This window comes from Suncus etruscus, chromosome X (genome assembly GCF_024139225.1).
Source record: "Suncus etruscus isolate mSunEtr1 chromosome X, mSunEtr1.pri.cur, whole genome shotgun sequence".
Lineage (NCBI taxonomy): Eukaryota > Metazoa > Chordata > Mammalia > Eulipotyphla > Soricidae > Suncus > Suncus etruscus.
In genome coordinates this window covers 123979395-123995105 of record NC_064868.1, presented here as the reverse complement: position 1 = coordinate 123995105, position 15711 = coordinate 123979395, and the positions used below count along the sequence as shown (strand labels likewise).

Sequence of the window (15711 nt, the reverse complement as noted above, 5' to 3'; positions counted from 1 at the left end):
AATCTTGGTCCTATTAGAAGGCAGGCTGATAGGTTGGGATAGAACCTGGAGAAATGGGGAGAAGAGGTGCGAAAATTAATAAGATTGGAATGAAAATATTGTATATCTTAAAATTTTATACTGGACATATTTGACAACTATTTTGCATAATTAAACAAAATAATTCTTTAAAATATGAGTTGTTTATCACATATTGGGAAGAGAGTAACTTGATTTCATCATTCTTTAAAGCTGTGTAATATTCCACATGTTCATTATCCACTCATCTAGTATTGGACATCTAGTTGGATCCAAGTATCATCTCTAATACTCTGTCCTGCAATAAATAATTATGTGTACTAAGTCATTTTGAGTGAATGTTTTTCTATTCTTTAAATAGCAAACCAAAAGTGGAATTGCCAGGTACAATTGCTGGCCGTTGGATTCTGATTTTACTGAGAGACCTCCATACTGTTTCCTATAGGTTAGGTTGAACCCAGAAACATCTCTGAGAGCAATGGATGAGTTCCTCTTTCACCACATCCCTGCCAATGCAGCTTGTTCTCAGTTTTATTTGTTATGTGTCATTCTCATGGGTGTAAATTGCTATATCATTGCATGCTGATTTTGGCTTCCCTAATAATGATTATTGTTTATATGCTCATTGGTCATTACTTGCACTTCTTTAGAAAAGTGTCTCTTCACCCCATTTTGATGTTTTTTTTTTCTAATTTTTGTTGCACTTTGTTAGTATTTTATATATCTTAGATTTCAACACTTTATCTCATATATTGAATGTAATATTTTTCTACCAATAGCTAGCTGGCTTTTAGTTTTATTACATCTTTATTTTGCCATGAAGTAACTGTTTAGCTTGACCTACTTTCATTTATGTAGTTTTTATTCTGTGGACTTTACAAGCATTATATTATTGGAGACACTTTTTGAGCTCTAGGTTACAGAGAGTTCTGCCTTTTTCCCACAATGTACTTTAAAGATTTATGTCTGATCTTGAGTTTTTTGATTCACATTGAGTTGACTTGTGTGTATGGTGTGAGATATGGACTCTGCTTTAATATCTCACAAGCGGTTCTTCAATTCTACCAACATCATTTGTTGGAGACTGAATTTATTCCATTTTATGTTTTCAATTTCTTTGTCAAAAATTAGCACAGTGGTAGGGAGGTTTGCCTTGCACGAGGCTTATCCAATAAAGATTGTGGTTCGAATCCTGGCATCCCATATGGTCCCCCATGCCTGCCAGGGGTGGTATCTGAGCACAGAGTCAGGAGGAAACCCTGAGCACTGCCGGGTGTGACCCAAAAACCAGAAAAAAACATTAGCTGTGAGAGGTTAGACCTTGGCTATTCTATACTGGCCCATTCATCAGACAGACTGTCTTTATTCCAGTGCCACACTGTTTTGATTCTTATGGTTTTGTAGTACAGTTAGAAAAGGGGATCCCTAGCAATTCTTTTTTAGTATGGTTTTCGTTATTCATCTTTTTATTATTTCACACAAACTTTATACATGGCCTTAGTATGTCTTTGGGTAATGTTGTCTAATTTGGATAAGGATTGCATTGAATCCATATAGAAATTTCAATAAATTGATAATATAGATTATTCCAACACATGTGCCTGGAATGTATTTCTTTTCTAAGGTCTTCTCCAATACCATGCTTATGTGATTTGTGTTTTCATGGAGTAGGTCATGCCTCTTTTTTATAATTTGATACGTCTGTTCTTGAAACTTTTAGACACAATTTTTAATGAGGTAGATTTTAGTCTCTATCTCCTTTGCTTTGTATGCAGGAATGCAACCGATATTTTATTGAGTTTGTAGCACACAAATGCAATAAACTTTACTGTACTAGTTTATTGTTTTAGGAGATTTTAGACACTGTTCCACCAAAAATCCCACCATCAATATCAACCTCCTTCAGTGTTCCCAGGTTTTTCCCCCATATCTTCTCCTCCCAGCATGTCATTAAGTCTGATACCTTTCTGAATTGTCACATTTTCTAGGAGATTGATTGAGGTTTGATTCCCACCGAGCTCCCAAGGAGGGAAGGCACTTCCCATTCCCCGGTCCACCTGGGGCAGGGAAAACTTCCGGTTGTATAGATCCTCCGTATATAATGCACACAGACAGGAGGGTAAGAAGAGGAAAAAGATAGGACACCAAATCCTTTTCCAGACTCCAGCTGCTACAAAACTCCACAGCTCGTTAGTCAGATAAAAAAGAACCCGTCCCCTGAGCTTAACTCCTATTTATTTCGATCTAAACAGAACCCCCTACCTGAAAGGTCGTAGATGGGAAAGATGAGAAACATAACCACAGAGAAATATTATGAAAACCTCTCTAAATACTTAGCACCTTTCTAAATTAGGTTTTCATAGTTTAGATCTTATGATTTCAGTGTTGTTGACACTGTGGTTTGGATATTTAGCTCTGCCCTTCACCAGCAATGAATGTGAAACTCCTTGCCTTATAAATATTGACTCATTTTTTATCACTTTAATTTGCATCCAAATTGGTATCAGACTCATGTTTGAAAGCAATCTAAAATTTCTGATTTTCCCTTATAAAGGACATCTACGATATTTTCAATATTTGTCATTTTAAAATGTACATTGTACCCTGCTAAAATGATCAAGCATAAATTGTGTGTTGTACTCTTGATGTAAGATTAAATTGAAGTTGGAAGTAACTTCACTATCATTTGATGTAAGCAGAACACAACTAGAATTAGGACAAATTTGTAAAATAAGTTATTACTAACTTCTGAAATTTACAATCATTTTTATATAAATATACTACTGAGCCTTTGCTTAATAGACAGCCAAAACAAATATTTTCTATCAATTTGGCAAGTGTACCATGACAAAAAATTCCAATTCTTAACCACTATTGATTACACAGATGGTCTAGAAGATTTATTTTTTGGTTTGTTCTGTTTGATATTGTTTTATTATTTTGTTTTTTGGCCGCATGCATCACTGCTTCTGGCTTTGTACAGAGAGATTACTCCTGGTAACACAGGGGGGCACCATATGGGATGTCAGGGAGAGAACCCAGGTTACATTTGTACAAATCAAGAGCCCTACCTGCTTTCACTATGTCCCTGACACATCAGAATATTTTTAATTGCACTCTTATTATATAACATTCTTAAAGATGACTTATTAAAATTAACTTAAGCAATGTACCATAAATACACATTTCAGAAAACGTACTTGAAATAAGCCATCAATATAGCAGAAAAGAAAATAGATATTAAGTATTTTAGAAAAACACTGTCAACTGTTGAACTGAATTATAGTAGAATTAAATGAATTTCTGCCTTCTTAGACCTAGTGTGTCAAAAGGTTATTTGCTTTGTTTTGTTTTTCAATTTTTAAAAGTTTTTCTTGAATCACTGTGAAATACAAGAACAAAAATCTATTCAAGATTGAATTTCAGTCATACAATGTGGCAACCCCAGTCCCTCAGCAGTGGCCATTTCCCTGCTCCATACTCTTAAGTTCCCTCTTGGCCCCCAGCCTGCCTTTATGAGAGGCACTTTCCTTTGCTCTTTCCCTTCACAGTAATTTACAATACCATATCATGAATATGATTTTGTCTCTTTTCATCACCTAGACCTGTCAAGCATAGTTACTTCCATCTATTTTTGTAGCAGTGGTAACTTGATAGACAATACCATTTCCACCCTACCCCAACTCCTCCAGTGGCAAGTTTTTGCTAAGGACTAGTTCTGATTTTCAGTCTATGGTACTTCTAGACAAATTGCATCAACATTTGGGTTACTGTTGATGAATATTTTGTGTGTACAATTTAAGAAGTTCAATCTACATACAGAACAATATATAGGCAAGCATTTTTTAAATTTCATCAGAGCTCATTAGATTAAACATGATGTGATGAGGTTGCATTGAGAAGAATAAAGGAGAGTCTGACAGAGATCCACTAAGTCTACAGTACTTGTATAATCAGTTGCTTTGATCCATTCTGCCCTTCAACAGCATAGAAGAACATTTAATGATATTCAAGATGGAAACTAATTGATCAAGTGCTTTCACAGCCTTTATGCATTATTTGTTATTAAATTCCAGTATATTTAGGGTTTTGTCATCAGGAAAAAGTAAAAGATAACGTAAGAACACAGGAATTCAGTTATCATGTCAGTGTTTACATCTCACACCTGTATAACCATTTCTCTGGATACAGATAAGAAATGTTCATACTGGTCATGAGTTTCAGATCCTATTGCTGCAACAAAGAAAGAATTTGTACTTTCTGGAGCCCAGGTTATGTTCTATATTATATGCTCATGTTCTCAAAGCTTGGCCTTATACTGAGTACTTGCTATAATCCAGACATGCACCCATGGTCATGGGAACAATTTTCTACCAATGTTTCATTCTGATTGGTCTCACCAAATAGACCAACTTCCTGTATCCTGTGAGGTCTTCATGAAGCAGCTAGTTTTTATTTTCCACATATTCACAGTTTTATCCCATGAGACAAACACAATAAAGTCTCCACTGGCCATAATAAGATGGCTACTGAAGAAACATTATAATCATGGGCATATATGATTCTAATGCACTGAGAATAAGGAGGATACTAAAACTTTATGGCAATGTCTGCAGAATAGGAGGTGAATAATTTTCTTCTCTGGTTAAATGAAATATCCTTAAGTGATCTGTATTTTCCAGAAAATGTTCCAATCTCCTAATTTCATGTTTTAATTGTAGTATCTTCTGGAACAGAAACCATAATAGTGAATGCAAAGTAGAAAATCACTCTGATAACCTGACTCCTATGGCCATTTAACAAATAATTTACTGGAGCAAGGAGAATATGTTTTTAAGGTATTATTTCTGCTCAAGGGACACATTTCCTTTTAGTTCTTCTTTAGCTTTAATTTCTATTCTAATTCCATAATCTTATTTTACAACCTAATAATCATTTTTTCTCCAAAAATCCCACAGAAATCTAATTCTTTACATATCTAAATTGATTTGCATTTCAAAAACTGAACATCCCTGTTCAAAGACATTTCAACAAAGATAATCTTCTATAACTCTCTGCACTTCACCCTTTTGTCTCTGGAAGAGTGACATTTGGCTGCAATTTTGTTTATTTGATATAGTGTTATTTCCTCCTTGAGAAATAAAAAAGCCTCGTTTCCATTCCTGAATTTATAATTTATCATGACCCTAACTGAATTCAAAACAGGAGAAACTATTCCTTTCACAAATGGATTCAAAATGTTATCAGAAGATAACCAATAAGTAAGGTTCATTACATGATTGTCCTGCCTCCTCAGTTTCCACAAGACTTTTTCTACCGTCCCTCCTTTACACAGAGGAAGCTTGCAGAGCTAGGGGGAAAAGAGGAAAGGAGAGAGAAGGAGGATGTACTACTTGGCATGGTTCTTGGGAAACTATAAGGCAGTAGCTTAGACTCCTCAGATTTTACTGAGCCTCTGACCAGCTCTGGTTTCTCTCATATCAGTGGTGGCAACCTTTTTTTTTTTTTCAACTGAGTCAAATCTCCTCAAAATCACGATTGAAATTTATTTTGAGAGCCACACAGGGCGCGCACTGACAGAGGCTGGGAGCAGAGTCCTGACTCCTGGAGTGGCCGCTCGGCACACAGAAGAGCCTCATTAAAAAGTGGAAAGAGCCGCATGTGGCTCGCAAGCCGCAGCTTGCCGATCACTGTCTCATATCTTTGACTTTCTCACTGGACCTTGGCTTCTCTGCTACTTCACTAGGTAGCTCTGCCTCCTAGCTCCACATCTACCCAACCTTTCTAGCTACTTCTCCCCAATTCTTATCATAACCCCCTCTGCACATGTCCACAAGGGGCCTCAGTAGATACTTGTACCTTTGTGTTTATAGATGTTCTATGGCTTTTTTCTTCTTCGCAATATGTGTTGAATCCTTTTGTTTCCCCAAGGATATTGCCCCATCCAGGAAACCTCATTTCTCTTTGAGGCTCAATCCTGTGATTACCCTCCTCAGGAGGGCACATGTAGGTGACTGTGACATCACTAAACATGTTGTCATGGACCCTGCTGCTATGGTTGCATGTGGGTTCTCAAGCTTAAAGGGGACAACCTCTATCTTGTCCTCTTTAGGACAAGAGGCATTAGAACAATGAAGATTTGATCAAAATCTAAATAAAACTATATTTTCCTTACTTAAAGAACTTGTGAAAGTTTTATGAAAAATTCAAGTAACTTTTTCCTGTATGCCAGTTAGGAAATGATGCGCACAAAATCTTGAAATGCAATTTTTCCACATATTCTAATGTGAATCAAGCAACTGGGGTATGGCTGCACAGCAAGAAGTCATTTCCCTGCTATCTCCAACTAGTACTACTATCTCCAACAAGTACAATCTAACAGAATTAAAACTACTAGGCCCTGGGATCTGAAGAAAGATCCTGGGATAAATGGTGGCTTCAGGGGTTAAACCTCTCTTAATGGACATATGGACATATATTTAAGAAGCCAACAGAGATTGAGAAGGCGATATAGATTGCCTCTCCACATGTGTGTTAATGGGAATATTTACACGCTTACTCACGGATATAGAAAGAATACCATGATGGGACTAGTGCAGGAGAGAACATTTATTTCTCATTGATGTAACAATAAAGAATGTTTCTAGTTGGGTGACAAGGATGGCAAACACAGCTTCCATTAATTCCCACCCAATATTCAAGTCCCCTGGTTCTGCCTCTATTTTCAAGCTGTTTTCTAAATTCTAGTTTGGATGTTTCCCTGAAAATGTCAAGGATTAAGTCAGCCAGCAGAGGAAGGTGAAAAGTGGAATGAGAGAATGTTATTGTTTACTTCATGTCCTCACATCTATATCTGAAAAATACAGTTTGGATCAAAATTGTTACCTCTGTAGTAAACAGTATAGAATGTGCAATGCAGATAATAGATTTTGCAAAATACAAGTTTGGGGATATAATAAGAGGGCCAAATAAACTGTCCTGTGCACAGTAATTTATGGAAACCTTACTGATGGTAAATCTCTTCGAATCCTTTGTTATTTATCTGTTATGGCATCATTGCACACACGGTGTAGGTTTTGAGCACAAAAGGTTGTGGGGCAAGAAGGAATCAGTATCCAGTAATTGTTTTCCTACAAATTTTTAAAATATCTTTATTTAAATAAAATGCATCACATAGTTGACATAATTGATCATTATGCATTTGTTTCAAGATCAGGGAAAGCAGTTATTGAAAAATAGAAAGAAAATAGAAAGAAAATGTTAAAACCAAAATGGAAGAAAAAAGAAAGAAGAAAAAGTTCAGTAGCAAGTATATTTGTGAAAATTACTGTATCTCCAATAAGTCATTGTTCCCCACAAATTTCTAATTAGGGCAATGGCAGTTGATTAACCTCAACTAAGATTAGTATTTGGGCCTAAGAGATACTACAGCAGTAAAGTGCTTCGCTTACACTTACTTACCAAAGTTAGATCCCCAATATCCAATGTTTCCCCCCATAGCATTGCCAGTGCTTATTCCTGAATGCAATAGCCAGGAGTGGACCCTAAACATAACTGGGTGTGATTCAAAAACTAAACTAAATAAGTAAATCAGTGAAGATGAGTTTAATAAAGAATAAGCCACGTGTTCTTTGCAAGGAATTAGCTTTGAATTTAACAAGAAAACATCCTCACCATGACTGGCATTAGTTAACAAATGTATAAGTGTAAGTCTATATTCTGAGCTGGTCTTTGAGGTGAAAAATAATGGAAAAAAATGTCCCAGGATATATACCCCCAAATTCATTACAAAGAGGTAAGTGCGATAAGAGATCAAGATGCTGGAAGCAGAGTTAGATTCTGCCTTGGAAAGGGGGATTGTATAGACAAGTGGATACCTCCCCTAGAAAGAGGTTGTATTGATCTGGTCGTTCAAAGGGGACCATGGCAAGGCTAAAGAATGAGATAAGTAGAATGCCTGTCACGATACAGGCAGGGGAGGGGATGAGGGGACATTGGTGGTGGGAATGTTGCACTGGTAAAGGGGGGGGGTATTCTGTTTATGACTGAAACCCAGCTACTAATATGTTTGTAATCATGGTGCTTAAATAAAAATTTATATAAAAAATAAAGTATATCAGTCTACAAAAAAAAGAGAAATACAATGCTAAAAAGAAAAAAAGAAAACCAAAGGGGACTAGAGTTTGTGAACTGGATTTACACAGCATCAATTAATACAGTTGCTACCTTATTTCAGTGAATGTCATTTCTCCCACCCTGCACACCACTCTGCTCCTCACAGTATTAGTTATGTGCCAACCCCTTGACCTCAGTTCCCAACTGACCCTCTAACACTACTCAGGTCTCCCTCTAAGAGACATTCACCCTCTCTTGTCTCTTCCATTTTTTGTATATTACTTTTGTACCCTGCTACCTTATGAAATTTTTTATTATATAGGAGTTTCTCTTGGGTTTTTAGGGGTTTTCAATGTAAAGTGTCATGTCATGAAACTATTAGTATTAATGTAATATCTTCTGGTATATCTCAGATAGCTTTCATATGTTTTTCTTCCGCTGTGACAAGAATTTCCCAGATTATGTAGAATATGAGTGGTGACAGTGTACAACCTTGGCTTATGTCACTCTGAACGGGAAGACTTTCAGCTTTTCACCATTAAGTAGGATCTTGGGTTGGGTTTATTATAGATGGCCTTTATTATTTTGAGGCATAATGCTTCTATTCCTACTTTTGAAGTTTGATATAATTATAATAATTATATATAAGTATGTAATATATAAAATAATAAATGAGATTAGAATATTTTATTAATATATTAACAAATAGTTTATGTAGTCAATATATCAACCATATATTAATTACTATAATTACATATATTAATTACTATAATATACTTATTATTAAGCATTTTTAAACATTATATTCATGATTATTATTAATTACATATATTAATTACTATAATATACTTATTATTAAGCAATTTTAAACATTATATTCATGATTATTATAATTGAGTATTATAATATTGATTATTATATTAATGTATAATGTTAATTAATTATAATCTATATATTAATTAATATAATGCAGCTTGTTAAGAGTTTTTTCTGCATCAATTTTGATATGACCATATGTTTTTAATTTTCCTATTTACTGATGTGATGCATTATATTATTAAATTTGTGTGTATTAAAAAGCTTTAAATTCCTGGGATCAATCCCATTTGATCATACCATATAATGCTTTTGATATATTTCTGTGTTTTCTTCAGTTAATATTTTGTTAAGGATCTTTTCATCAGTTTTCTTCAGCTATATAGATCTTTAATTTTCTCTTTTATAGTGTGTTTGTTCAAGGTAGCTGTATGATACTGTCTTCATATAAAGAGTTTGCTAGGATTCCTTTTTATTTCATATTTGGAAGACTTTGAAGAATATGGACTCAAAGTTTTCTTTGAAGATTTTATAAAATTTTCTAGTAAATCTACTTACTAGTAAAAGCCCTAGTGGCTTTCGTTATTAAGAAGATTGTTAGATACATTTTCAGTTTCTTTTTTTTCATATATATATATATATATAATTTAAACACCTTGATTACATACATGATTGTGTTTGGGTTTCAGTCATGTAAAGAACAGCACCCATCACCAGTGCAACATTCCCATCACCAATGTCCCAAATCTCCCTCCTCCCCACCCGACCCCCGCCTGTACTCTAGACAGGCTTTCCATTTCCCTCATACATTCTCATTATTAGGACAGTTCAAAATGTAGTTATTTCTCTAACTAAACGCATCACTCTTTGTGGTGAGCTTCCTGAGGTGAGCTGGAACTTCCAGCTCTTTTCTCTTTTGTGTCTGGAAATTATTATTGCAAGAATGTCTTTCATTTTTCTTAAAACCCATAGATGAGTGAGACCATTCTGCGTTTTTCTCTCTTTCTCTCTGACTTATTTCACTCAGCATAATAGATTCCGTGTACATCCATGTATAGGAAAATTTCATGACTTCATCTCTCCTGACAGATGCATAATATTCCATTGTGTATATGTACCACAGTTTCTTTAGCCATTCGTCTGTTGAAGGGCATCTTGGTTGTTTCCAGAGTCTTGCTATGGTAAATAGTGCTGCAATGAATATAGGTGTAAGGAAGGGGTTTTTGTATTGTATTTTTGTGTTCCTAGGGTATATTCCTAGGAGTGGTATAGCTGGATCGTATGGGAGCTCGATTTCCAGTTTTTGGAGGAATCTCCATATCGCTTTCCATAAAGGTTGAACTAGACTGCATTCCCATCAGCAGTGGATAAGAGTTCCTTTCTCTCCACATCCCTGCCAAGATGGTTTATTCTCATTCTTTGTGATGTGTGCCATTCTCTGTGGTGTGAGGTGGTACCTCATAGTTGTTTTAATTTGCATCTCCCTGACGATTAGTGATTTGGAGCATTTTTTCATTTTCAGTTTCTTCACTCGAGATTCATCTCCTTGGGATTTCTGTTTCCACTTATTTTGATCTTGAAAGTTCATATTCTAAAAGTTTGTCCATCCATTTTAAGTTCTCAAGACTGTTTGGTAAAAAGTTGTGCCAACAACTTTTTTTTTGTATTTTTTGTATTTCTTAGAGATCTGTTGTGTTTTCTTCCCTGTCATCTCTGATAATGTCTATGTTTTTTCTCTTTGTAGTGTAGCTAAAAAATTGTTAATCTTGTATATTCTTTCAAAGAATCAGCTTATAGGTCCATTGACATTTTGCAGAGTTTTCTTTTCCTATATCATTGGTTTCCTCTATAATACTTATTTTTAAATTTTTATATAATTAAATAACCATGATTTACAATGTTACTGGTATGAAAATATAAGCATATTATATTTTAATAGTAATACCACCAACAGTGTCAACTCCCTCTCATATTCCATGATCATCCCACCCTCTGTCTGCAACTCTAGCAGGCACATTACAAATCTCCATTGGTTACAGCTTAAATCTCATTTTTCCAGTGTAGTTGGGTCTGTGCTTTGAGCTATATTACTTTTACACATCATCAGTATAACTGAGGCCCTGACTCCTGTTATCTTTTTAGTTTTAATTCTCATGTTCTTTAAGAATTAATTTCTTTCCTACTCTATCCTTCTCCTTTACTACATTACATTTTGTCTTCCAGTTATTCTATAAACCACAAATAAATGATATATAGTACATATCTGTGTTTGTCTTTGGTCTGGTTTACTGAACTCAACATATCTCCCAGATCCAATCAGGTTGCAGAAAATTACGATTTCATCATTGTGTATTCACACCACATCTCCATAATACATTCAATCTGTCACTGAACACCTACATTGATTTCATATTTTACCTGTTTTACTAATTGCACCACTGAATAACGGTGTGAATACATCCATATGAATGAATATTTTAAGACCTTGGGTATGTATACAAAAATGGAATTGCTGAGTCATATGGAAAATCAATTTTAAGTTTACCAAGGACTCACCATATCATTTACCACAGAGGTTAAACCAGATCACATTCCCAGGAGCTATGAATGAGTTCCTTTATGCCACATACCAGCCACCACAGATTTTTCCTACTATTTTTGATATATGCCACTCTCACTGATAATATATCTCATTGTGTGATGATATTTAATTGTAGTCTTAATTTGTATTTCTCTAAAGATAACTAATACTGAACACTTTTTCATGTGCTTATTAGAGATCTGCATGTCTTCTTTTGAAAAGTGCCTGCTAAATAGGAAGAGTTCCCTATTGTTTATTTTTGTATTGTTTTTTTTGGTTTTTTGGTTTTTGGGCCACACCTGTTTGGTGCTCAGGGGTTACTCCTGGCTAAGTGCTCAGAAATTGCCCCTGGCTTGGGGACCATATGGGACACCGGGGGATAGAACCGCAGTCCTTCCTTGGCTAGCACTTCCAAGGCAGACACCTTACCTCTAGCTCCACCTCACCGGCCCCAAGTTCCCTATTTTTAATAAGTTTTTTTTAATATTTTAGTTTATGTTTGTGAGTATTATCTATCCTGCATATTAACCTGTTATCTAATATACTGAATGCAACTATTTAACTGTCTCTTAGATTCAGCCCATGTATTTTATAATAAAATAAGGCTCTCATTTGATGTAGGCTCTTTGCTTACTTTTCGTTTTGGTGCCTTTGACAATGGTATTGAGTTCACCTAAGATGCCTTTGAAGTCCATATATTTTTCTCAATATAATTTAGAGTTTCTGGTCAGATCTTAAAGTGTTTAATTGAGTTAGATTTGATTTTTTTTGTGTAATGTGGGAAATATGGATCAAGGTTTAATATCTTATAAATGATTATCCAGTTTTCCTCTAACAATTAGTTGAAGAAGCTATCTTTAGTCTATTTTATGTTATCAATTCCTTTATCAACAATGAATTTTCTGTCTCTCGAGTCACTTCGATAGACTTGAATATTCAGAGACTAACACACAAGTATATGATCAAGGAGACTTTGATAAAGGGGAAAGAAATACAAAGAGGAACAACAAAAGCTTTTTTCAAAAAGTGGAGTAGGGAAAACTGTTCAACTACTTTCAGAAAGGTGAACTCAGACCTCAATTTGAAAGTCTAAAAAGAGAACAGGTTAGAACTGGAGGAGTAAAATGCCTTTTCTCTGTTCTTCGGAAGGCAGAGGAGTTTGCTGTTTTAGAAAGTGTTATTAGTATTATTTAGAACCAGTATAGATGTTTACTTGTGTTAGGTGGCTGGTCGCTCTGCAGAACAGAAGACACAGAGAAGAGAGATATATTAAGAATCAGCACCAAGGACCCACAAGTCAGAGAGACTTGGACCTCTGACATGGGATAGGCACCAATTTACACATTTTCAGCCTGCATATTCAAGGCACATGTCTGCATTTCTAACCCTTATGCAAACAAAGCAGAAGTTGGATTGAGCCATGCATCTTGTTTATGAGCCCTGTTTACTTGTTGTCCTCTGGTCCCTGCCAGGCATTTCCTAATCTCATTCTAGGCGGGCATGATCTCCCTTTGGTTTTCCAAAGTTCAGGCCTGAATTGTGTAAAGGCATCACTGTGGTTCATACTTGGAAGTCTTTCAGCCTATTAGCAGGCTCAAGAAAATGCATGTCTGCCTTTTGGGCTGTAGTTCTCCCTCATAAATTTCTGGTTTCCACAATAAGGACAACATGTGCAGTTTCCAGCCCGTTTATGAACAAGTCTGCAACAACTCGTTTACCTGGTTTCATCTGGATTACCTAAGGAGGTTCCTTTAAATCAGCCTATTAGAATACATTTCATTCAGTCCCATTTGTAGAACTGGAATCTGATTTCTACGCAAAAGGCAAGTTAGAGAAATATCATTCTCTCTGCAACTTCACTTTAAATATGCAAGTTGGCTTATATACCTGCCTTGACCTTTTTATAAGACAGCAAGATTGGAGAACAGTTCACTTAGGATACCCCGTTACTAACTTAGAGATTCTGGGGACTCTCTAAGGACAAGGCAGGTGATGATATTAATAAAGGCATTCAATATATATTACCGGTCACACAAGAATTTTCCATACTTGGCGAATGTAAAGATGCAAAGATCAAGTCAGTACAATGAGCTAGATTTTTTTAGGCCTCTCATCTTCTGTAGGAATCTCCTGACAGGAAGGAGTCCATCTCACAGTTCTCTGGGGTTGGAAAGGATCCTGGTCCAGAATATTTCTTGGCATTAGCAATTGCTGTAGATCAAGAAATATGGATACCCTTTGTTTTCATTGTAAATGATTTCCAGTTTTTCCTTGGACAGACTTGTCTCTAGGGTCTCCTTGAGGTTAGTCAAGTATTAGCAACAGTTACTGGATCTGTGCATGCCAGTTAACTTCATTCCCTTTTAGAGGACTCTAGGGTCTCATAGCTGGTGTGACATTTCCTGTCTGTTTGAGGGGCAGACTCTATCACAAAGAGGTAAGACTTTCCTGTTTGAATTTATGCAAACCAACAGAGTGCTGTGAAGATCCAAAAGTGAGGAAAGCAAATGTTCCTCGCTTTACTCTACATCCTAGTCAAAAGAGGCATTGTCAATATTTGTCAAGATAGAACATACAGTTTAAAAAGTATAATTCTGGGGCTGGAGTAATAGCACAGCAACAGGGCTTTTTGCCTTGCATGCAACCAACGCAGGACAGACCTGTGTTTGATCCCTAGCATCCCTGAGCCTGCCAGGAGCAATTTCTGAGCGCAGAGGCAGGAATAACCCCTGAGCACAGTCAGGTATGTCCCAATTAAAAAAAATAAAATAAATAAAAGTATAATGCTTTCTTCTTAACCTCATGTAAGAAACTTTTTTAAGTGTCCAATTTTCTAAGAGCACTGTAACAGGAGTCTGGAACATCTAACATCCTTTTCCATACCTTGCCAAAAAGTATTAGAACAACTCTACAAATATAATTCTAAAACCTCTTTATAAAAATCCATTTTAAATGTAGTTGTTCCCAGTAATAATTTCTCTATTCATGATAATTCTTTCTTGAATACACCTCTATACAAACATTATAACTACATCTTACAGATTTTAACTCCCTAATCTTCGTGAACTTAGGATAACTAGATCTCCCTAAAAATTTGGAAACAAGTTGCTAATATTTTTTAGCATGAAAAATTGTCCTTTCTAGTGAAAGCTTAAATTTTAAAATGGTCCATTTTATTTCCTTCAGTCTATTGTGAGTAGTTGACTCATTAACAGATAATAATTTCTCAGGGTTGATGGATTCCTCAAAAGAAGAAGGCCTAGAAATGGAGCTTTCTGCAGTTACTCAGAATACTTAAGCATCTGAAACTGCCATTGTTGACAACCATACCCTTTCCCCAAATCTTAGTATGAAGGGTTGGATATGAGATTTCATCCCATTTATTTGGTTTTTTTTTTTTTTTGTTCGTTTGTTTGTTTGTTTTGGGGCCACACCTGATAATGCTCAAGGGTTATTGCTAGCGATACACTCAGAAATCGCTCCTGGCTTGGGAGACCATATGGGACACTGGGGGATAGAACCGCGGTCCATCCTAGACTAGCATGGGTAAGGCAGACTCCTTACCCCTTGCGCTACCACTCGGGCCCCACCATTTATTTGTTTTTTTTTTTTTCAACAACAAGAAAGAAAAGGCTCCAATTGCAAGATTATAGAATAATGTAAGATGCCACTTACCAGTCATCTTTCCCCTGCTCTAGTTTATATTGGGACCACCTGGTATTACAAAGGTGGATAAGATACTTCTTTTTAGCAATTCTAATAGAAAACTTTCCTAATGCATAATTAAACAACCCAAAGGGTGTGGAGTCTAGAGCAGAAGGAACCTTAAAGGGAGTCAAAGATTTGACTCGGGGCCTAAAAAAGAAGAGGGAATGTGGAGCCTAGAGCAGAGACTCCATTTTGTTGGTTTAAGGCTAATAAGGCTACATTTCTATTTGCAAAAATCATACATTGCCTGCTGGAGTAAACGTCATGTTCTCTCACCAGGGAAAGGAGTAGTACACATATAAGGCCCCAGCTAACTTTAAACCCTTCATGAGAGACACTCACCCCATCATTACTGATCCTCAGGAGGCCTTTTAAATGTCTGCTTGATACTGGGGCAGACTTCACCCTACTCCTTTATAAAGAGGAAGTGCGGATTCCTGGAGGCTGAATTAGTGGGAGTCAGAGACTTCTCT

The 15711-nt window shown here is 36.0% G+C and overlaps 1 protein-coding gene across 1 annotated transcript in view; it reads right to left on the bottom strand.

The window, feature by feature from the left end:
- Positions 1–1910: 1910 nt before the first annotated feature.
- The window catches only part of IL13RA2 (interleukin 13 receptor subunit alpha 2), a 36938-nt gene continuing 23137 nt past the window's right edge, over positions 1911–15711 (bottom strand). Inside the window, exon 9 of the mRNA XM_049767029.1 lies at positions 1911–2075. Coding sequence (XP_049622986.1) covers positions 1911–2075 — 165 coding nt within the window. The remainder of the gene's footprint in view (positions 2076–15711) is intronic.